General features: G+C 33.4%; 3 protein-coding genes across 8 annotated transcripts; 2 read left to right on the top strand and 1 right to left on the bottom strand.

Annotated features, from left to right (window-relative positions):
• The first annotated feature begins 779 nt into the window (after positions 1-779).
• On the top strand, positions 780-5,553 carry LOC145618176 (uncharacterized). 2 transcript variants are annotated; one of them, XM_081672962.1, is made up of 10 exons: positions 780-918; positions 1,575-1,724; positions 1,889-1,920; positions 2,490-2,537; positions 2,686-2,703; positions 2,805-2,846; positions 3,338-3,421; positions 4,590-4,678; positions 4,797-4,847; positions 5,122-5,553. In XM_081672962.1, the coding sequence occupies exons 2-10, from the start codon at positions 1,651-1,653 to the stop codon at positions 5,143-5,145; spliced, it is 462 nt and encodes a 153-aa protein (XP_081529088.1). In that variant the 5' UTR covers positions 780-918; positions 1,575-1,650; the 3' UTR covers positions 5,146-5,553. The 2 variants fall into 2 exon arrangements, with proteins under 2 accessions (XP_081529088.1, XP_081529089.1); XM_081672963.1 differs by having other exon boundaries at positions 791-918; positions 1,581-1,724.
• Positions 5,287-8,994, top strand: LOC145616778 (replication factor A protein 1-like). The gene is made up of 10 exons (XM_081671507.1): positions 5,287-5,361; positions 6,064-6,139; positions 6,436-6,497; positions 6,672-6,683; positions 7,218-7,370; positions 7,743-8,004; positions 8,090-8,189; positions 8,290-8,357; positions 8,492-8,570; positions 8,841-8,994. Exons 1-10 carry the CDS (start codon positions 5,287-5,289, stop codon positions 8,992-8,994), a joined length of 1,041 nt encoding a protein of 346 aa, XP_081527633.1.
• Positions 6,186-23,463, bottom strand: LOC145618669 (transcription factor PIF1-like). 5 transcript variants are annotated; one of them, XR_014107968.1, is made up of 11 exons: positions 23,012-23,463; positions 22,763-22,923; positions 21,860-22,640; positions 15,676-15,780; positions 15,532-15,597; positions 15,122-15,187; positions 14,581-15,042; positions 11,093-11,155; positions 8,803-9,998; positions 6,582-6,690; positions 6,186-6,477 (listed from the first exon to the last, which is right to left on the bottom strand). XR_014107968.1 is itself a non-coding variant. In XM_081673446.1 (9 exons), the coding sequence occupies exons 2-8, from the start codon at positions 22,849-22,851 to the stop codon at positions 11,141-11,143; spliced, it is 1,584 nt and encodes a 527-aa protein (XP_081529572.1). In that variant the 5' UTR covers positions 22,852-22,923; positions 23,012-23,463; the 3' UTR covers positions 7,647-9,998; positions 11,093-11,140. The 5 variants fall into 5 exon arrangements, 1 of the variants encoding a protein (XP_081529572.1); XR_014107969.1 differs by having other exon boundaries at positions 6,186-6,474; XR_014107966.1 differs by lacking the exons at positions 6,186-6,477; positions 6,582-6,690 and adding an exon at positions 7,647-7,984 and having other exon boundaries at positions 8,069-9,998.
• Between the last annotated feature and the right edge of the window lie 1,518 nt (positions 23,464-24,981).

Here is a 24,981-nt window from a genome sequence, read left to right as displayed (position 1 = left end):
ATCCACTAAGGGCCTGTTCTCTTACGTTGAAATTCAGTTCAGCTGAATTCAGTTCAGCTCAGCTCAGCTGAGTTCAGTCAATGAGAACAGGCCCTAAGTACGTCAATATTGTTGATACAAACACAAAATTAACATGCTTACAACACATGCTTAGATCAACTAATTTGCAATTAAAGCTTTTTTTTTTTTTTTTTTTTTTGACGGGGCAATTAAAGCTTGACTGTACTTTAATTTGAATTAATCGAAGTCTAGTATTCTCTAACAAACAAAACTAAACCTATGTGCATGATGCGTGTGATATTTTGAAAAATTGTTTATTTCAAATTATTCACAATTTTGATTGTATAAATTGATTGATGTATTGAAAATTTGAACTTAATTTAAGTAATTGATTTTTATTTTATGTAATTCTTTGCTGATTGATTTGTCTTTTTTTTTTTTCTTTGCTAATAAATTAACTTTTTTTTTTTCTAATTATTTTTATTTCAATTTTAAATGGAGAGGGGTATTTTGATCTTTTTAGGTAGACACTATAATCTCCACTTTTACTTGTATAATTGAGATTTGTATTTCCTATACTAGTAAACTTTTGTACTCCCTCCTTCCTTTTATTGAAGTTCCATTTCTCTTTATTACGTGAGTACTAATAAATGTTAAAAACGAGACTCTAATAAAAGGACGGAGGAAATACAAACTTTGAGTGAACGAGAAATTTCAAGTTTCTCAACAGATTTTGCCTACTTGAAATAGTGTTTTTGCCTATAATTTTACAAATTTAACCTCTTGATATTGGGGCGGCCAGGTGAACTTTCTGCCAGTAATATCGCAGTTCGCAAAGGCCTAAAAATCGGCAGAAGTCTCTGTAGTCGGTAGTAGCGCCACCGGAAACACCATTTTTTGCAACCTCTGAAGCTCTTGGTATATCTCTCTTACTCTTCCCTCTTTTCATTCTTTCCTCTCTATCATTCATATTCTTGACTTCTTCAATGTGAGTCTATTCTTGTATTTTACATTTTTTTAAAAAAAAATTTCTGGGCTGCTGTATCTGAAATTATACATGGGTCTAGAAATTGCTAGCAATTTTATCAATACCTTTTCTTCAAATTTCAAGTATAATCAATGTTTGTTTTTTTTTTTTTTTTTTTTTTTTTTTTTGTTTGGTTTTTTCTGGTGTTTAATTATTCATCATTTGGGCACTCATATTTTGTACTCTAATTTGGTCAAGTATACCAAGAAATTTAATTTGAGTATGAACTCTAATTGTTCTCAAAAAAAAAAAAAAAAGTATGAACTCTGATAAGTAAAATTTGGGATTTAATTCTTTTGCTTAATTGGTTTTCCTCTTTGTGATGATGCTGTTATGATTGCAGTAGATTGCTACAATAATAGATTCTGCGTTTGTCAAAAGATGTTTTTGAGGATTTGTAAGTAAAAAGAATGTAAAATCTGATAATATGATTGAAGTTTGATCTAGCAGCTAGCTGTTTATACTTTATTTATTAATTTGTACTTGTATTTTTTCTTGGTAATCCTGCATTATGTCATTTGTAGTGATGATTCTTATTTGCATGTAGCTACAGCTAGCAAGCCAACATTCGTAGCTGAAGCTTCTTTTTGCATAGCTAGCTTTAAGTCGCGACCGAAAGAAGCATGGGTCCGCAGCAGTGTAAGGTCTGCAATGATGCAAAATCCAAATACAAATGTCCAGCATGTCTTGTACCATAGTAAGCAAGCAAATGTTGCATCAACTGTTTAAGTTTCAAACTATTAGACATAACCACCTCCACCACATTTTATGTCGGTTTTTATGATCTTTGTTGATTGTGTTACGGTGTAGTTTATATTCATTTTCTGCTGATGTTTAATTGGTGTGTCTTCAAAATTGCAGTTGCTCCCTTGTTTGCTTCAAGAAGCATAAAGGTATGACTATTGTTTATGGAGTTGTCCTCATTTATGTACTCTGGAATTAACATTATGTTTGGATAGCAATAGTGGAGCAAAGGGTCAGGGGGAAGGACAGAAAGGGGAAAGGAGGGGAGGGGAGGGGAAGAAGTGGATTGGCATTTTCCTTCTAGATCTTTCCAACTTCAGAAGGATTTGGTTATTAAAAGAAAAAGGAAATTAGGTTCCTTCATTCTCTTCCCTTCCCTTACCTCCATCTATATCCATATTATTCGTAATGAAATTGGAATCCTCACTTTCTTCTCCCACCAATTCCCCGTGTCCAAAAACACAGTAAATGTGAAAGTATATCTTTTTAAGTTTTTCTAAAGAATTATCTAATTTTGTGCTAGTTTCCTATACAATTTCTACAAGTTTGCTATCGCTATTTAGTTAGTTAACAAAACGAGACAATGCTTCTTTAGACAAGTGTATGTTGTGATCAGAACAATAAAACTTTGTTAGGGTGAAAGGTATGCTTGATGGTATAGCTATGCAGTCTCTGCTGTCAAGATGATGGCTGATATGTGCTTGTTTTATTTGGTCAGAAACTCCGTGTGCTTCTGTGAAGTCAGTGGTGTCTGATGAAAAACTAAGTAAGAACCTGTATATCTTTGACTACTCTGATATTGATTATTATCTTGGTGAGCTTGGTGCTTACCTCTGGCCTCTGGGGTAATGATTGGTTTTTCCACTGTGCATAAACCTCTATTGAAACTCCATGTGCGGCTTCTAAACCAGCAGTGTCTGATGATGAACCAAGTACGAATCTTTATGACTTAATTTATTTGATATTGATTGTTATTTTTGTTTGTCATGGTTATTACCTTTGGTAATGAATTGTCTTTTTTTCATCTGTGTAGAAACATCGTATGCTATACCTTTATCCGGTGATAAAATACCAAGTAAGAAGCCCTCGTCTTATCAAGATCCTCTTGTTGTTCAGCTTATAATATATAGAATGATCTTACTTGACGTATGTTATTTTCTTCTATACTTTTTTCCTCTTTTTCCTCAGCATGGTATGTCCTGCCTTAGGTGGCCTTTTAAAAAGTTTCAGATGTTGTAATTTGCGCTCTTTATTTTAAAATTGGTTGAACTTTGTTTTGTGAAACCATTCTGTAGGCTTAATAAAATGTGTTTCACTGAGAAGTATCAATATAAACAGAGGAAGCATTTGGCTCTCATGGCCTATTCATTTTCTTATGTTACATAGTTGCATTATTATCCTGACATTGCTCTCAATGCTATATGAAGTGAAATTATCTACCTGAATTGCATTATATATATATATATATATATATATATATATATATATATATATATATATATATATATATATATATATGGCTTATTCTCTGCTAATTTTTCTTTCTTTCTTGATTTTGGCAAACAGTCATCCCTCAGACGCTTACAGAAAGACCACTCTTTATTGATGAACCATGTGAAGTCTTGGATAAAGCTAAATTGGAATCTATAGGTATGAATCATCAAGTAGACTAGAAAGGGCTCTACTCATATGTGGAACTTGTCTGAAGGTCTGAGTGTTTTGGGAGGTTACCAAGTAATCCTTCAAGCCCATTCCAAAATATTAGTCATTTAGCTTATATATGATCTAAAAAATAAGTCATTCGACAATGCTAATACAACATTAAATGTCATTTCTATGTATTACATTGGCAAATAATCATGTAAATATAGTCAACACTCAGCAGTCTAGGTTTGTAAATGAAAGCTTGTACTTTACATGTTTCGATCCTAATTGGAGCATTATTAAATAACAACAGATATTCATGACAATGCTGATTTCTTTCTTCTAAATCTCTGTCTGACAATTGTCCTTAATTAACGTTGCCCTTCACTGTTAATGAATCAAATTAGCAAAAATAAGGGTCTGCCATTCACAAGTAGGGTCTAGACATTTCGGGCGCTTCTTATACCTTTTAGTTCTTCACTAGTAGCTCTCTTTCTGCATATAGCTTCCACCACTATCCCACTATGCAAGAGCATTATAAAGATATAACAGCCCTCTATGATACTGTTGTTTACTTATGTTCGAAATTTGTCATGAAGCATTTGTTCTCAATTCAGATAGTATATGTGTTCAACAGCTTTCAGAGTGTGTTATCAGAAGTTCAGAACTAATAATCAACGAATCTTATCTGTCATCCATGAAGTAGGGTCTGAATCTTTTCGGTGCTTTCTAGTTATGCATTGCAGCTATCTTTCTGCTCATTATGTTCATCATTATCCCAAAAGTCAAAGTGTTATCGAATAGTAGCAAGACAATTTTTGTGTCATACTTCTTCCGTTCTTTATTACTTGACCAGCTTTGACTATTACACTATTCACCACCGCTCCTTTGACCGTCTTTTGTGAATAATATGTAAGGAAAAATATATTCATGTATGATCTTTTTGGATTCGTCTCAATAAGAACTATCATAATATATAACTTCTATAATTTTTACTTATGGAGAATTTAAGTTATTGATCGTTAAAGTTTTGCATTGGCAAGCGTGATAAAAGAAACAGGTCAAATAAAAAAGAACAGAGGAAGTATGACTTTTGGGACTAATTGTGACAGCACAGGCAACTACAGGATCTGGAATTTTTGGGCTCTAAATACTTTTTTCTCAATTGTTTTAGTGGCTTCTTCTGAAATTCGAGATGCTTTGAAGAGTGAAGACCTCCAGAAGCTCATCTGCAGCATAGATGATTCCCCAAATGCTTTGGAAGTAAGTGAATATTATAATTTTCTGAGGCAAAAAACCTTCTGCTTTTTTCAAGTTTTAGGTATTACTGTTCAAGCACTACATAATGAATATTCTTATGACTTATATCTAATTGTTTCAGGAACTTGAAAAGGCTATGGGTGTAGATGTGTTCCGCATATTTTCTGACAAGGTATTCTGATGGTGCTGTATTCCTAGTCTTCCTACTAAGGCTTGTCCTTCCTACTTTTAAAGGCCTGGCATCGGGCTGTGCCTAGGACTCTAGGCTGAGGTTTTGTTGAAGGAAGCATGTGGGCCATTTTGCCCCGAGTCAAGGGCTTGCCTTGGCCTGCTTCCATGCCTACTTGACCATTTGAGTGAACTATGGTTGATATTGGTTGCTGTACTTGAAATGATTCACGAACCCTTTGTATTAAACTTCTCACTCTCGATTGTCATGTTTACAGGTATTGTCTGCAGCGAATCCCTAGGGACAGTGTATAGCCACTATGTTGGTGCAATTTTGATGAGTTTCTCTGTAACAACATCCAGCTTGAGCAGATGTAGAGATACGTTATGTACTTGGTCAGACTACATATGAATCAAGATGACCAAAGAAGAACAAATATTGGATGTCAAGTGACCCCCTGGTTCCAACCTTCGATGGGTCATCTGATATCTACTTGATACGGAAACAGTTTTTCCTTGTGAGTTCAAGAGTTGTGGCATTCTGTATTTTGTTTCTTTTACTTGGTGATTGATTGGTTAGCTGATCATTAAGTAAAACCAGTTTGCCAAACAAACATCATGGTGCATTGGAGTGTTTGTACGGTATTTATGCAGCAATGCAGAATGTTATTGCCAAAGCACAATCAATAGATCAAACAATTTGCCAAAAACCTTGTGCATTGTGAAATTATGTACTCTATTAGTTTTACTCTTCTAAACCTGTTGTCTGGTAATGGGCTATGTAGTTAGCAGAGGCGTGTTTTTTACTCGTATGACTTGTTTGGTGGACGGTAATAAATGATATTTGGTTTGTATCAGAATATGTAAGATAATTCATGATAATTAATCTCCATCCATAAATCCATAACCATGTGTAATTCCACCATACATTTAATCACGGTACATATATACAAGGAAATAAAAAAGGAAGAGATGCTTGCCATGAACAGACGTAACCATAAATATTAGCACGAGACTTTCCTTATAAAACAATAAATTTATATAGTTATAATCTTATATTGTTGTAAATCTTGTAATTCTCAGAAGTTACATATAAACTTTGTAACATTTACCATCATTGTTTTACTGTCTGCTAAATGAAGCAACCGAGTTCGAGTATAGGAAACTATGTATTAACCTGGATATTGACTAGTTAATTGGTAATTAGTTATGTGACTTAGATCAACCCTGAAGGCACATACAGATTCACGAAGGCGATTCTCTCAATCTCTGCATATACTGAGCTGTTATCTTTCTGTTAATTTATCTGTTAATCTGTTGTTTGGTATGGTGCAACACAATCAGTAGAAAGCCTGTTTATCAATTTCTACCAACTGCAAGATATTTGCATAATGTTGCACTGCTCGTCTCCACCGAACAAAATCACTAGCTGAACAAAAACACATTATCGATTTATGGAGAATAACATTTACATGAGACTTTCTTCACTTGTTAGTTTTGTAATTTTTCGCGGAAGATTTGTGCCCTGATTGCTTGAGGCCAAACTTGAGGGGGGAAACAACTATAAGACCTCATGGTACAAAATTTTGCAGGCAATAGCCTTGGCCGTTTCTTTAACCAAAAATATCAACCTGCTGCAACAGAAAAATCATCTGTAAGTATCCTAAGCCATTGAAAACAAGAATTGGGTAGTAACTCGGCCTTGCTCTACTTGGTTCGATCAGATAGTTAAGCTTACGTCATTGATCATCATCGGCTTCACTTTTGCTTGTGCTTGGCCCAGGTTGGCCTTCACTTTTGCTAGTGCTTGCTGGTTTGCTTGACCCAGGTTGCGAAACAGGTTGGTTCTGTCAACAAATCAAGATCTTTCATTAGCACAAGGCAAAAGTAATAACAAGGCATTACCAACATCTTCCAACATTATAACAATGTAACAAAATTTTTCAATTTGGGAAGTATCTGTCTTGTTTTATAGGTAGCTTTTCCCAGTTTTATGGTTGGCTCTTCGCCTTTGTATGTGGCTTGACCTGATTTTTTACTAAACACGTAAATTTTCTGTTTTTCTGTTAACAAACAGTCACAGGAAGCTTCAAATACTACTTAGATCTTATTATCAATACAATTAAACTCTAATTAAAACCAAGCACAGGAAATGCAAAAGTTTGAAACTGAAATATTGGTCTTAAACAACAATATATATCTATATATATGTGGTTTATTCTCTGTCATTTCCACCAACGCCATCCAAAGTATCCTTCACTTTTAAAAAAGGTCAGTATTGTTCAGTAAACAAGTATTATATCACATTGGTCATATCCATATCGTTTCTTAACTTACCCTTTCTGTTTTGCATTGTACATATATATTGCTGCAGAGTTTAACCATGAAGCCAGAACAAACTTCACTCGGTAAACTAACTCCAAGCACCAAAGCTTACAAAGTCAGAGCCAAAGTGATAGAAAAATCTCAGCCACAACAATCACCAAACAAGAAGCGCTACCAACGCCTTGTATTTGAGGATACCGAGGTATGTTCACTTTCTTACTAGGCACTTAAAACAGTAATATAAAATTTACAACCGCTTGTAATTCTACTATCGGCCATAAAACCAAAAAACATGAGGAAAATACAGATCTCATTCACAGATTTAATCAACAACCAAATTACCAAAAAAAAAAAAGGAAACTCACAACTTCAACACCTAAAAATCACTAACATATTCAACATGACATTTATTAAATTAGTTTATACAAAATGTCATGATTGCCGAGCAAACAAATCTATGAGTTCAACACTATACCATGCAGTAAAGAGACTTAAAGAAGCAGGGTCACTTTAGATATGATCAGGTCGATTGGATTTTTATAGCACATATATTCACTTGAACTGTGCTATGCAGGGTAACCATCTTGGAGGAACTCTTTTTGGTGATGAAATAGACACTTTCAAGGACGTCCTGCAACTAGGGAAAGAATATGAGATCGCAAATGCTCCACTGAAACCAATAGATCCAAAGTACCAAAAAAGAGAAGATGAGTGCCAGATGACATTCGGCGGACAAACGATCATCGAACCACTAGACCCAACTACAGGTCCAGTTCTGCCAAATTATGTCTCCATCAACTCAATTCCAAAAACAAGCTTCAAAAATGAACGCTTTGGTAAGTACAGTGCTAACCAACATCAACTATATTGCTAACAGCACTTTATATAGCAGACACTAACCGTATGTAATGTGTCACACAGATTTGCTTGTTGTTGTCCTTTACATAGAAGAGGTTAGGAAAGTACCAACATCAGGAGGAAACATGATGGATGTACGTGAAATCATAGTCACTGACCAAAGGTACGTAAACAATGACGATAATACCCTATTATAACAATGTAATCCACCATTTATACAAAACTACAAAAGTATACATGACTCTATATGCCATGATAAACAGCACTGAACAGCCGCTCACCATCTCAATGTGGGGAGGCCTTGCTGTTATTGACACTGAGAAGCTTGCAGGTTGGGTGCTAAGCCCAATAGTTGCAGTCTTCACTCACTTACGGCCAACCACATATAAAGGTAGCCTATCATATCTTCTTAAATTGTTAAAATACCTTAACACACTGCCTAATTCAAAACCTTAAAACATGTAGGGTTCTCCCTTGTAAGCTCAATGTCAACTACTATCATCTCAGATCCTACGGGGGAGGAAGCACATGCTCTTCGAACATGGTAAGCAATGAAAAACACGATATACTTACAATATCTAATGCTAATCAACTGTACTAAATTCGTTCAAAACATCCTAGGATGAAAGAAAAACAAGAAATGCTTCTTGACCAGGCAACAAAAATACTCCACATCAGAACACCATCAAGAACTACACCAGCGAAAACTATCAATGAAATTGAGCAAAAAAATGTAAGGACAACAACCCACACCCCGCTACATAACAAATACCTACCTATTAACAGAGGACTGATGCATTTTCATAAATCGCAGGCTGCAAAACACAATGCAAGAAGAACGCCATTGGATACAAGCCACTATCCCTGATGCTCAGTTAGAAAATCTGCTTGCTTACCTAGGATGTAACAACTGTGGAAAGCGCTGCCAAGAAGCAAAGGACGCAACTTTCAAATGCCTACACTGCTAAAAAAAAACAGTACTGCCGCAGTCAGGTAAGAATCAATTCAAATCAACAAATGCAACAACTACAATAACCAAAATACTAATGTCCCTTTACACACAGGGTAAATTTCACAATCGATGTGAGTGACGCCACTGGGACACTAAAACTCACTGCTTTTGCTGAAGACTGTGAAAAGCTCATTGGTCTCCCTACTTCAGAGATATATGAGAAGAAAATGGCGGTAAGAACGGAAAAAAAAGGGGGAAAGGCCATATAATTCAAATAAAAACTCAACAAAAACAGCCCTTCGAATCCCGCTTTTTAATTTTATTTTGTGCATTATTGGGCAGGGTAATTGGCCAGAATTTGAAGATATAGCTAACAACCTAAAGGTGAGGACCATCAAATTCCAAATAGCACCAACAACTTCTCTAACTAGAATCGGGGTACTCAAATGGGCTATCAAAGACGTTGAGATTTGACGACACATGAAAGTGCTGCAACAAAAAACAAGAAGTAGTCGTTTGTCCTAAAACGACACCTTATACTTAGCTACATATTTACAATAATTTAGTACTACCATATAAGAACACTTTCTGCATATCATTATATCTATCTATGTAACACCCTAATAATTCTCTCTTAAAAACCTGTGAGAAACCTGTATATAACCTGAACAAATTCAAGAGAATTACTGGTGTGCTACCGCCACGTGTTCAAACGTTAAGGCTATCTCAGAAATTAGCAGCGGAAAACCAAAACAGTTTTAAATAAACCTCAAAACAAAGTATTTAAATCAAAATAAGTATTACAAGTTGGAACCATTAAGGCCCTTATTCAAACCCAAAAGAAATAGTAAGTGATTAAATTCAGTGTTTAAACAAACTTAACCAAAAGAAATAGTGTCAAATAAAATCGAGTTAAAATAAAATCAAACTTGCAAGGCAAATGAAATGTAAGCAACCAACTCTCTACTCAAGATCCCACAACCCTGATGAATGCTGCATGTGAGAGAACCTGCGGTTATTCTGCTCCCCAATATTACAAGTGTAAAAATTGGATCGTCACAGGGTCATTTAAAGGCGAAGGCCATGACCAAAGAAGGACACACACACAAAAGCACGCAATCAGCAAAGCTGAGTACATACAAGCTGCAAAGTAAAATAAGGAAATACTTAACATGCTACTAATAATCAATCATACGCATCATTAATAACAAACTCGACGCACGACTCGATTATCCAATTTATTAAGACTTCACTAGTTAATAGTAGCTAACTCATTTCAATTTATTCATTGGATTTAGCAATAGACAAGGTTGTCCAACCCATGTCCCATTTGGAACATCAATAAAGAAAAACCCCATGCCTCCTTTCGGAAACATCAATAAACATCCAACGACCACGGGCGCGACTCCGTGACCGTAGTTAGTATGAGATCTCACCTAACTCCTAGTTTTGAAAAATATTTGAGATAAGAGACTCGTAGATCAGACGGCCTCGAGAAAAGTACACGGCTAATACCCCATGTACCCCAACCCCTGATTGTCATTACTCCAGAAGTGCACCAATCCAGAGTTTTATTGCTCATCCATCTTGCACTTTACGTGATTTACCGGTTTAGGCTTGGTGATGACTCATATGCATAACAATTCAATCAATCCAATATCAATTCAATCAATCCAATATCAATTCAATCAATCCAATATCAATTCAATCAAGTAAAACAACTTTTCAATTTCAATTCTTGATTTATTAGTGGCAAGCAACATTTATTATTTATTCCTTTACTACCTCGGTGTATAAACACCTTGAGTGCATAAGGCACCCCAAACTCTTAACCTTGTCTTATAAGACATGAACCATTCCTTTACTCATCCTACTTCATTAAATCATGAATGAGTAATAATTAAATCATTTCACCAACCACATACCTTAGCCTCTAAGCGCACCTTGCATAATTAGTACATAACCAATAATTGCAATAAGGAATAGTGCACATCAAATGAAATTCACAATGTATAACCAAACAATTTAACCCAGTCATCCCTAGACATGATACTAAGTTCTCGATCCATCCTTAAACATGCACCTAAAAGCAAGGTTTTGTAACTTGTACGTACCTTGAGTAAACAATTCCATTGGCCACTTTAGAGACTAGAAATCACCTTCTACAAAGTCCTCTCCTAAACCAAATAATAAGGAATAAATCAATACCAAAGCAATTAAAATTACAGCAATACTAAAGCATTTAAAAACCTCTCAAACCATTAAAATAAAGCCCTTAAATTAATCCCATTAGCCAAAACTAGTAGTACAACATCCCAACTACAAGTTTATGTGTTAAAATCATGAAAATATAATGTTTTATACCAAATTACAGCAACTTTAAAATGGTTAATTAAATCTGAAAATTTGGTTTAAGCATATAAAATAATCCCATAAGCATAATTATTTGAAATAGTCATTATATAGCAAATTAGTGTGTTAAAAGCCCAAAAATACATCAATTCAATGCAATTAGAGGCTTCAAAATAAAAGATACAAAATCTGAAAATTATTATTAAGATTAGAATATAAAGTTCAAAGCTTTTTCAATCACAAAATACCCACAATAAATATTTTATAGGTTTAGAAGCATAAAAATATGAAATCAACACTACTAAACCATAAAAATTGAAACTTTATTAAATCTGAAAATTTATATACAACCAAAATAATCATATTTTGACATACTTTGAACATAGAATAATTAAGTAACTAGTTTAGTACATAATTAAGCCTTTAAACATGAAAAATCAACACTTTAATACCCTAAATTCATACATAATCAAATCTGAAAATTAATATACTAATTTAAACATACAAAACCCATAAATTTATAATCTTTTGTAATTTACACATAATATCAAAGCCTAATAATAATAATTTCATAATTGAAAACCAATAAAAATTGAAACTTTAATTAAAAAATAACAAGAATAAGAGAAGGAGAAATAAGGGATAGGAGAAAGGGAGGAGTCGAACTGCTGGGCTGGGCTGCTGGCGGCGCGCGGTGGCTGCTGGCGGCAGGGCGGTGGTGGCTGCTGGCGGCAGCACTGTAGCAGCAGCAGGTTCGTGAGTTTTTTTTTTTTTTTGTCGTGAGAATTAAGGGAGGAGAAGGAGTATAAGGGTTTTTTTTCTTCTGTTTCACGTGAAAGAGAGAAGGAGAATGGGTGAGACTGTTCCTTTGGTACCATATTGGGCTGTTGGCAAGGCCCATTACAACTTCTTGCCTCTTTTGGGCCTATCAAATCTCTAATGGGCTAACAGTTCTTCCATTGCCTTAATTGCAGATGCAATTGTCAAAGGATCTAATTAAGAACAGAATGACTCAGCAATTTTTATTTATTTTTTTTTTTTTTTGGGAAAATGACTATCAGCAATTGTGTGATTAGTATGTCACCTTCATTGAATAATTTTTATGCCTTACTAATTTTATTTTATTTTTTCTACAACTGTTTTTAGAAAATTCGTAATAAGGTGTCATGTTTACCACAACTTTGAAATGGTAAAATTTCTCATAGTTTCGCGATATAAGATGCTCATTAACGAGTTGAACGATACAAAAAGTACGTAAATTGTTGAATAATTAATATTAAAAAGTCTCTTAATTAATAATGATTTATCGTTAATTATGGGGGTCAGGCAAGTCACTAGCATGTAGGTAGCTAGTAGCTCGTTCATGGCTTAGTTGATTACCATGTTGTCGACATGTATATGGCGTTTTCTCTCTCCTGTTCATGGCCTCATTACCTTCAATAATCCTCTCCACGTCTAAATTATAAATTTGACATTCTAACTAGATTAATATTTGCATGCCAACTATATTATGTACTGTACATTGAAGTAAATTAATACCTCCGTTTTTTTTAGTTGACACGTTTTGACTTTAGCACTATTCACACACTCCCCTTTGACCGTGTTTTGTGTTTTATACGTAATGAAAAATATAGTCATTTGGGATCTTATTAGATTCATCACGATATATAGTTTCAAAATATTAATTTTTCATAATTTTTGAGTATCGGCAATTAAAGATATGAATGGTTGAAGTTGTGCATTGGCAAACGTGACTAAAGAAACGTGTCAACTAAAAAGAAATGGAGGAAGTACTATTAGGCGGTATGTACAAACTTTAGGTCTTTGACTTTTATTTACCTTCTACTCTGTTATTTTGAACAGTCAAATTCAAAATCTACGGCTTTTACTTATGAATAAAAGTATACAACTTTAAGATTATCTAACCATAGAGGTTAGAATAACATCTTTCTTTCTTATTTTGTAAGAAAAAAAGTCAATGCTCTCTCCGTCTAATTTTGATATGCCCGTTTCTCATATTTTACGGGAGTCGAGTTTTTATCTTAGATAACACTTTAATGCAATACTCCGTAATTCTGTAAATGATGATATAAACATGATTACGTCTCATAACTTGAATATAACCGATTCACATTCAATACTTTAACCAATTAATATAGTTTATATGTACTTCGTATATTATTATATAAAATTATATATTATCCTTAAATTATGTCACACGTAAATAGCATACCATGATACCAGTTGTATAATACGCGGGTTTGAATAATATTATTGCTTAATAATTAAGGTATACACTTCCAAAAGATGAAGCCGGCTGTTAAGATTTTCATAGAATAAAATTTAATTGATATACGTAAATCTTGTCACATGCAGCACCGACAAACGGAGATTCTACACCTTAGTTGTGTAGAGAAAAGGAAATAAAGTTTTGATTAATTGAATTAAAATTAATTAATGAAAATATTGTCTGCTTTATTATGAGAATGTTAGTTGTTATAAAATTCAAGATGTTAAGTTGCAGAATCTATCTCATCAGTATGCTTGTATTGTTGTATGAGTTGTGCTAGGGCCGCCAAGTTGGTTCCTTTATGTTGATTAGATTCAATCATGTTTTACACGGAAGCTAACTGAGCTGTGGAGCTGTATACTACCTCGGTTCTTTTTTGTTCAACTCGTTTATTATTTATTGGGTCAAGAATATTTTGATCATCTATTAATAAGAAAAACTTTTGTATACATCCGATTTTCAGTAATTTACTGTACATCGGGTACACTTTTGTCAGATTTAGTGTCACTTTTGTCAAATTTAGTGTCACTTTTGTCAAATTTATCAATGAAGCATAAATAACTCATAAATATAAGGATAACTTTTATGCGTTTTAGTGTAACTTTCGCGTATGCTATCGTCACTTTATAACGGATGCTCAGTAATTTACTGAACATGTAAGACGGAGACCCGAGGGTGCACCGGTGCGAAGAGTGGAAGAGTGGGACCATGGAGGGATTAAACGAGGAAGAGGGAGACCAAAGATGACTTGGTTGGAAGGAGTGAGGAAGGATATGAAGTGCATGGATTTACGTGAGGATGAAGTTTTGGATCGTAAGGGATGGAGGAGAAAGATTTATGTTGATGACTACACGGAATAATCAAATTTGGTTCATGTTAGCCGACCCCACTTTTGGGATTAAGGCTTTGATTGATTGATTGATTGATTGATTGACAGGTTCATGGTGGAAACAGGGTTACCTGAGCTGCTTGCATCTGCATTTGCATTTGCATCTGCATCTGCATCTGTTGGAGAGCCATGTATTGTTGATACGGGTCAGCCATGGTAGGAAGTTGTGGCAAGCCGGGACTTTGAACAGGAACTGAGCTACGGACAGAATCTGCTTGAATGCTGGTTTGGTTTACGGAGAAACTGGAAGCAGGAGAAGAAGGCATACGAATGGGCGGTGGGACAGTGAATCTTGGAGCAAATTGAGTCCCTGCTGCTGCTGCAGCTGCAGGAGGGCTTGGCAAGTTAGCAGCAGGCATATTGGGTGGAAATGGCATCATCGGACGATTCATCCCCACATCCATTCCCATTCCCATTCCCATCCCCATTCCCATTCCCATTCCCATCCCCATTCCCATTCCCATTGGTGGCATGTACTGTTGCTGCATTCCAGGGTACATCATTGGAACCATGCCACATCCCATTGACATCATCTAGTAAAAATGACCAACTTCAATTATCTTACTGCTGATACATATATAAGTGTATCGAAAGGAGGAAAGAGGGTAATACCTGAACTTGCATTTGCACTGACTTCAAATACTCGATTGCCTCATCAAGCATTGACGCTTTGTCTGACTGTATTCAAAGAAAAAGAAAACTCTAGTCAAATGTACACAATCTATTCGTTTAGCCTGTTAATAGGCAATGACAAATGACGGTAATGATAATGTACTTACATGTAATTTTGTAAGGATTTGCCAAAGTTCATAGTAATGTTTATCCACCTCCAAGAATCTGTTTTCTTTCATAAAGTTTCATTACCACTCAATAAATATGCCACCCTCAAAGGCGGTAATGAAATTTATAAAGAAAAACAAAAACTCAGGGATAAAGTTCCATTAACATGAACTTTGGTTACTTACAAAATTATTCATATAAGTATTTATCACTACAATATCAGATTAAGTCTTTGTATATACCTTGTTGCAGCGAGGAATGAGTTCTTGCAATGCCTTCATCTTCTCATTAATCCTATCTCGACGTCTCTGCACTCCAACATTTGAATTATCAGAGAAGAAATTTCAAGAATACATAATTTTCATTTGAAATAACAGGATACTCACCCGTTCTGAGAGATTGTGGACCTCTGCAGCACGAGATCTCTTCGAGCCATGTGAGCCACGGGAATGCTTCTTCTCATCGTCATCATCACCTTCAAGCTCTACATCCTTGTGTAAATTTAAATTTGCTGGTTAATTTGTTGAAATCATAATATCATAATGTTCAAAAATATATCTTAGTAGAAGAAATGGAACATGCTTTTCATACACAAATGTAATCATGCAGGATTTACCAAGTGTTACATAAGAAAAGTCTTTGGTTTGAGATTTTATTTAGCTTAATCAATAATCATGCTTTTGATGCAAGACATGGAGGGTAAAATGCACCTTAGAGTTACGATACTTTGTAACAGAAATCACAAGATATGACGCGACTGTCGTTGTCAATATACTACTATCATATTACTCAATTCAAGTGGATGTTAACCAGTTTAATTAGTTGGCTCTTTCTACACCAAAAGTATTACTCAAATTTCAAATTGTACTATTAACGTAACTATTATAATTCATACATATAGAAGAGAGAAAGGGTGTTGGTAAACTTTTTTATACCATGAGTGGGGTGATTTTGGGAGAAAGTATATTGTATTGTGGTATAGATGATGTGGAGGAGTGAGAAAGTGACAGAGAGAGAGAGGGGTGGTATAAATTTTTATACCATGAGTGATGATTAAGCTAAACAAGTTAGCCATTTAATGAATAGGCTATGCTATGCTCCTTTCACCCCACCAAAGCTAGATATTCTACAAGTAAGATTTATGCATTGAAATTTGACCGTATTCTTATGTTACATATAGGAATGAGTAGGTATTAAGAAGACATAAGTCACAATGTCACATTATTGTCACATGATATTGTCTAGTCTGAATTTTTCAAATTTAATATAATTTGATTATAATAAAATTAAGTACTCGTAGTAATCTTATAAATATATGCAATAAAATGAAGATAACATAGCCTAGCATCTTAATAAGTTTCACATAAAACGAATAATGGAGTTAGGAAAGGGCACCGCTTCTTATGTTAAGTTTTGGCTGCATTTCAATTTGTAGATTACATGATCACATATTCACATTAATTATATTCCTTGAATTGAAGTACATTCATTCATGCTCATCCTTACCTCTCAAACTCTTCATATCTCCCAAAAGAAACCCCACTTTCTATTTCCGATTTTACTACTATTAACAATTCAGATAATAAAATATATCCCCTTAGCCCTTCAAAAGGACAAACTTTAAACAAAAATTCTCACTAATTTATACTTCATAATAAATAGAAATACTATGATCATGTGAAATCTCATTAGCTTCCTTTTTTTTTTTTTTTTTTTTGAGGATCTCATTAGCTTCCTTTTAACGTTTATTTAAAAAAAAAATATTTTTACCATTAATGCATACAGAATTAAAAACATATACTTATTTGTTTCGGGACGTGTTTTAGAGATCGTAAAATAAGGGCAATCTTAAAAGGGTGGAAAATGCAATTAGTATTATATACTCCTGGAGTACTATGGATCATGGTACTCCTTACACAATATATTTGAGTTATTTTGGCGCACACTTTATGTTATTTTGTTTAAATGTTGTGTTATTTTGTTACAACAATATGTTATTCACTTATTTATTACTTCAACCTCAACTCATGCTATTTTTAATTTACACAATACCATGTACTTATTTAAAAATAACATATATATAAATTGAAATAATAATAAATTCACATCAAAATAACATTAGCATTGTTGAGTTTTAAAGCATTGTGAAGAGAATCAAAACACTTTAGAAGATACTAAATTTCTGGACATAAACACATTTAAACCCTTAAATTACCTTCAAATCAATTGATTTCTAAGAAACCCAAAAAATTAGAAGAAGAAAAGAGGAGAGACAAAGTGTGTATGATTTAGAGTTGGAGTAGTAAGAGAGAGAGAGAGAGAGAGAGAGAGAGAGAGAGTAAGAGTGAGGTTGATTCCTCAAAAACCCATAAAATTGAAAGAAGAAAGGAGAGAGAAAGTGTATGATTTTGTTGGAGTAGCTGAGAGGAAGATAGAGTGAGTGCGGGAGGAAGATGAATGAGAAAAAGAGCGAAATAACATACATGTATTTAAAAATAACATATATATAATTTGAAGTAACAAAGAGTTAACATCAAAATAACATGAATTTTATAAAACCTAGAGTTTCGTGTACATGGTACTCCAGGAGTATGATAGAAATTGCGGAAAAATGTAGATATTTTACTCCTAACCCAAAAAAAAAAAAAAAAAAAAAAAAAAAAAAAAAAAAAAAAAAAAAAGGTATGTAAAGAGGTAAAGGATAGAGAATATATGCGGCATATCACACCCACATGGGCACATGAAATAGTAAGACCCATGCTTCGACAGTGAAAGTGGGCCTTAACCACTTCCTCAACTCCAATCCATAAAGAGAGACCACACGACAAATCTGACCCAAACTTTTATAATTGTCAATTACTACCCTTAATTTGTACTACGTATATCGTGAAGTGAAGTACGAGTAATTGTCTACTACTACGGTTTCTTATTGTTTGTCCTGTATTCTATTTAAGAACATTCGTAAAAAATTGTCTAATTTCTATTTCTGATCAATGGATTATACTTTTACTTTTTCGTAAATGTATTTGGCTTGGGGTGAGTAATTAAGGATCGTCTAATACTCTCTCTATTTTGAATACTTTGCGTAGTTTGACTTTTATATTAATTTTTTACTAAATTTTCATTAAAATATATTGAAACCTAAATATTGTTATGTAATATTTCGTATGTGGTTAGATGGTCAAAAATATATGGACAATTATGTTAGTTACAGACTGACCGTTGCAAGTATTCAAGAACAGAAAGGAAAATATGGTCTATTTTACATGATTTGACAGCACCGCCGTAAAACTCACCACTCACAGCATTCATTGTGACTCTCTACACATGGTACAATCAATGTTTGACATGTCAGCAACACTCTTGACCAACTCCAGCCACGTATACAACAAGAAGCAATAATTCCTCTATGTACAAAAGGCAAAAAGGCCCTCCAAAAACCAATAATTAAAGTACAGTCCTAAAAGGGGTAGGAACTATGAAGTCAAATTTTAACATAAAAAACCACCCAAATCTACAATATTATACACTATGTGTATATTCTAAACAAGTTTTTATTTTGAGAATAGACATTATGTTGGAAGTTTGAGTGATCAAGGTTAGGGTTTAATTTGGTAAATTAATTCCCATATACATTGTACAAATAATTTTCTTATTTTTAATTTTTTGATTGTAAAGGGCGAAATATTATTATCAATAACTTGAAAATATTTTCCTATTATAAGAAAAAAGAATACCAAATTTATCTCACTTTGACACACTAAAAATTAATTTTAGCATATCTGAACGCACATAAAGGTGGTAGAAATTTTTTTTGATGTTCCAAAATCATTTCCTCGTTTTCCTCCATACTTAAAGAATCTCTTTTCTTTCCTTGAAACCATCTGTTTCCTTTCATTTTATAATTTTTTTTTTTTTTTGAATGGGTTTCCACTTTTCACTTCAAGCATTTCTTATACGGTAGATAGTTATGATCTTTCAACATTTTATTTGTTTATTATGGTTAATTTGGTAAATACTTTATACACACTTCATATAACTATTAAGTAAAATAAGAGCACTATGTTTGATTTATTTGATTTTAAAATTAATTTATTTATATTTATTTTATTTTAATTTATTTTGATAGGATTTATTTTATTTTATATGAACTTATTCAATTTAGTTCCCTTCAAAAAAAAAAAAGAAGAAAATTTATTCAATTTAATTTGAGTTTATACATTTTAATATTATTTTTCAAAAATGATGTTGTTTGAGCTATATGAACTTTAAAAAAAATTAATTGAAATTAAATAAGATGAAAAAATAAGCTCTATTACGGAGTACAATACAGAGTAATTACCTCTATCTTTTTTATTTTACATTTTTATTCTTGTATTGTCCTTTTAATTATATTTCCTTGATGATGTTTCCTTTAATTTAATTTTTGGAAGATGAATATCCAGAAATATAAGGAGTCATGAAAAGGTATCATTGCACCAAAATAAACTAGACAACAAAAGAAGACCCATATTCAATGCAGATAATACACTGAACCTATCTTAAATACTTGCACGACATAGTTGTATTATCTTCTTTAGTTATTTTTAGCTATATTATTGCATGATTTTTTGTTCCATCTCTACATTATTAATCTTCTTATACAAGTAATGTAACCTTTTTAAAAAAAGTTAAAATGTCATAATTGTATAGTTAACCAAGAATCCAACACCTAATTCCTGTACTCTCTCCGTACCTTATACGCAATTTTTACGGGAATTAATAAATATAAATAAAAGTAGTAAAAGTACATTAAAAATGTAAATTTACTTTGGGTATGCAGAAAAGTAGAGAGAGAAAGTAATAAAAGTATTTCCTCCGTCCCTAAATTACATTCCTCTTTGAAAATTTACACGGGAATTAAGAAAGTAAGAATAAGACAAATAACAATAATAGATAATGCAATGGGAAGTACAAAGATAGATTAGTTATTACTCATGACATGTCATCAATCCTTTGCAAAAAAAAAAGACCAATCACCTGCTCCTAATTGAAAATTTTTAACCAATCATATTCATTGTAATTTGGCACAAAAATTATGAGTGAGATTAGGTAAGGATGAGTGAGAAAGCATTAAATATAGAACAAAAAAGGAGAGTTGATTTACTAAAAAAAACTTACCAAAAATAGAAAAGAGGAATGTAATTTTGGAATACCAAAAATAGAAAGGAGGAATGTAATTTAGGAATACCAAAAATCAAAAGGAGGAATGTAATTTAGGAACGGAGGGAGTACATGAAAAAGCAAAATTTATATGAAAAAGTTAACTTTACACAAATATTGTTACAAATTGGAGAGAATTTTAGTAAAAAATTGATATTAATGGTACTTGAAAAAAACAAATAGGATTATCATTTTGGGACTAAAAATTGACCATAAGAGACTATTAATAAGGCACGGAAAAAGTATATACTGCGTATATATTGACCTCACTTGTGTATGTAAATGTGTAAAAGTCAAATTATGTGATTAATTATCAATAGCTATAAAGAGAACTAAGGGTCTGTTTACATTTACTTAATTTCAGTTCAGTTCAGCTCCAATCAATTCAGTTCAGTTCCAATCAGTTCAATTCAGTTCAGCTCTTAATTTCCCTTTCTCATAAAATGTTCATTTCAGCTTAATTCAGTTCAGTTCAGCTCTAATTAGCTCAGTTCAGTTCAATTCAGCCCAATCAGTTCAGTTCAGTTCAGCTCAGCTCATTTCACTAAATGTGAACAGACCCTAAGTCAACTACACTAATATATGGATTGATGAAATTAAACATCATAATCTATCTATACTTCATTACTTTGCATTACGTACTCCATATTACATTTATCTTAATGACTTATTTTGGTCTTTCTTTTAAAAACTCTCCATGATTATATTGGCAAAAGGTAACGAACGCTCTGAAAGCGTTAGGTAAGATAATTAAAAGTAAAAATATTAGATTAAAATAAACATTAATTATACCGATCAATGCGTAATTTTAGCATGCATTCCTAAATTAATACTCCCTTAGATTATATTTTAAATATAATATATATATTTAAAGGGGTTTTTTTCCTGAGTTTTTAGAGAGTCACGTAAGATCTAATTTTCTCAGCGCGCCATCTAAGATTATAAATCTTAGTAGTAGCCAATTGAATAAGAGATTATTAATTTCTTTTAGAATTAAATAATTCAAATGCCACGTAAGCAAAATTAGCGAATGAGATTTATAAGTTTAAATTAATTAAATATGAAATATTATCTTTTAATATTAGGAATTTTATCTAAATATATAACAAATTTAAGCTCATAAATACTCAAAAAAAAAAAAAAAAAAAATCAAATAAACCGTGCGTCGCACGGGCTTCATCTAGTGTATAGTCGAGGAACGTTCGTTAGCAATATCCTAATAAACTACATATTAATATCTCTTGAACACGTCCAACTAGCTAATTTAGTTAACATCCAAACATTATCGACAAACCAACAATTATAGAAATTAATCACATCCAATATGCCAATCATACAAATAATGAAGAAGGTAATTAACAAACTCACTTGATCAATGGCCGTAGGTGTCATAGATTCATCATCTTCTCTTCGCTTTCTCTTTCGATCCTCCGCCTCATTCTTAACCCCTTTATCCTTCACATCTTCGGCGGCGGCCTTAGAAGGGCCGCCACTATACCCACCAGACGACGACGACACCGTCACCTCCCCACTCCCTCCACCCCTATCCAACCCAAAATCTCCACCACTACTGCCACCAATTCCACCACCGCTAGGAAAAGCAGATGACACTTCCCCTAAACTCTTCATGGTCGCCAAAGCCGGTGTCGTATTCGAGTCCACCACGGTTAACTCCTGCCTCATACTCGACGACACCTCGGGATCTTTCCCGCGCATTCTTGAAAACATTTGAAAATTCTTGGTTGGTTTCGGGGGTGGAGGTACTGGCGGTGGCTTCACTACAACCGCAACATCCGCAGGAGGCCGAATAACCTCCTGCGGCTGTTGACGTACTACGGTAGTCGCTACCGCCGGAAGCTGAGTTGGAGTTGGAGCTGGAGTTGTCTGATTATTATTATCACCTAACAAAACACTATACAAGTCCTCTAACGGGTAGTGAAGCCACGTTGCCATCTCATCTTCGGCCATGTATAACTGTTGTTGTTGTTGCTGTTGTTGTTGTTGTTGCTGTTGCTGCTGTTGTTGTTGCAGATAGTGTGATTGTGTTTGTTGAGGCGGCGTATTAGACGCTTGTGATTTCCGTTGGTGTTGAGGTTGCGCAACTACTTGACCATCTTGCCATAACAACTCCAGAATCTCGTCTTCAGCCCTGTTTACAATAAGTGACACCCGTTTAAGATTACACTATCAACGTGACTATTAATTCAATCGATCAATCCCGAGCTGAAAATAAAAATAAAAAATAAAAAAAGCTCGGGAAAAGTTGTGTACTTGTTGTGATGGGTGACCGTAGATGATGTAGAAATCAAGTGTTGGTCGTCCTCTTCCATTTGGAAATCCGGAACATAATAGTTCGTCATGTAAGTATTTTTGTTACTCTTCTAGTAACTTTTTCTTATATATGGCTCACAAAAAGTTAACTTATTCTGTAACTGCAACAAATATAAAATTAAATTAAGCAAAAAAACAATAAATTTTGAGAAATTGAAGAAGGTACTAGAAGAAAAGTAGTACTAGTACCTTGTAAAATCACCGGCATATATATATAAATATAAATTTAACTCTAAAAAGCAGTAAAATATAAAAATTCGCCGACTTAGAAAAATTAATCGACGAATTTTCAGAGAAAAAATAATTCTCCCTTTTTAGTTTTTTCTACAAACGACAAATAAAATGGAGTAATAAATTTACAGAGGTGAGCAATGAGGTAAGCTAAATAGGGAATAATTGGAAATGGAAGTTTTTTTTTTTTTTTTTTTTGGTTGAATAATTTTGGTATATTTGGGGATAGAAATGAGGAGGAATAATAAAAAAAAAAAATTGTGATTAGTTTTGTGGGTTATTTGAGCGGTGGGTGGGGGAAACTTGAGAAGAAGATAAGATTTAATTTGTAGAAAAGTTATATTTTTGTGTGTGTTTTTATACTCTGAACATTGTCTCTTCGAATAGGAAAAAGTTTAAATGGGAAACACGTTCTTTGCTTGATACACTGACGAAAGAGTTTTTTATACCTTCGTTTTATAAATATCACGTTTGTCTTTTTGGTACTTTTAATTTAAGTTAGTAGCCATTTTATTTAACAAAATTTAGTACTAGTATTCTTTTCATGTTTCTAAAAGATGTACTCAAGCTGATTATATAGGCTTAACTGAACTGATCATATTTATTGAACTGATCTGATCGGAGCTGAACTGAATCGAACTGAACAGCTGATATGAATATTTTATGAGAAAAAGAAATTAAGAGAAGAATTAAACTAAATTGAACTAAAATGATTGGAGGCTTGGAGGAGTTGGAGCTGAACTGAATTGAACTAAAATGATTGGAGGCTTGGAGCTGAACTGAAATGATTGGAGCTGAACTTAATTGAACTGATTGGAGCTGAACTGAAGTGAACAGGCCCTAATTAAAAGTGATCATGGGTCATGCCAAGCTTTGTCAAAAATTGATATGTTTTGAACTAAATATTTGAGTCTGGTCCAACTTGAATCCAAAAAGCTGTGCCCAAACCTAGCTTTTAGGACCACAATTAGGTCGAGTCATTAACTGAAATTGGTGTTTTTGGTTGCCCATAAGGGCCATAACACAGGGTAAAACTTTTTAAAAATTCGAGTTGGGCTGAGCTCAAAAAACTGTCCAATTCCGCCCTTTTTTTGGGGACGGGCTAGGTTTGATCAAGTCTATCGCTAATATTCCGTAGGTAACAAAAAATATACTTTGTAGTTATGTAGAGCCTTAATAGAATTGTTTTAATGTATATACTAGTGTGTACCCCGGGCGATGTCCCGGGCTGCTAGTTTGTGTATATAATTATGTTCGACTATTTGTATAGTTAGTGTGTATAGTGTTTCGGGCGTTGCTTTGAATGTCACTTTTTTTTTATTATTTTTTTTATTTTTTTTACATCTTTATTTATATTTAATCTTGTGAAAAATAAATGGATTATATTACCTCTAATTTACTTAATAATTGAAATAAATATATAATATTATGTTAAACTTGAAATATTAATAATAATTGGTTGAGATGGTAAATGTATTACTTATATGTATTGGAAGTTATGGGTTCAAATCTTGTTCAAAGCATATTTTATTTTGTTAAGTGAATTGGCTAGCTTACGTGACGCATATAGTTTGGATGATGATGTGGCATTGAGACATAGCACACATACTTTAAAAAGTGTCACGTGGCACCGTTCCTTTAAAAGGAACGTCTTTTAATATATAGTATAAATTTCCAAAAGCTAAGATAACATGTACTTAAGTTTCTTGCTTGGTTTTGTAAATATTTCACGTGATTTATAAGATCCTCCTTTACCATAATTTGCATACTTTTCTAAATTTTTTACGTTGTAAAAATTCAATGAGAGTGAGGGATAGTTGAGTTGGTTAGAACTTCATAAACCTGATTATTTTACATTACTCAATTAGTATTGTACCTTGGAACGAATCTTAATTAATCCTAAATTTTCTAATAATATTTGATATTTT

The sequence above is a fragment of the Chenopodium album genome, chromosome 26, assembly GCF_948465745.1.
Source record: "Chenopodium album chromosome 26, dcCheAlbu1.1, whole genome shotgun sequence".
Classification (NCBI taxonomy): domain Eukaryota; kingdom Viridiplantae; phylum Streptophyta; class Magnoliopsida; order Caryophyllales; family Amaranthaceae; genus Chenopodium; species Chenopodium album.
This window is presented reverse-complemented; position numbering and strand designations above follow the sequence as displayed.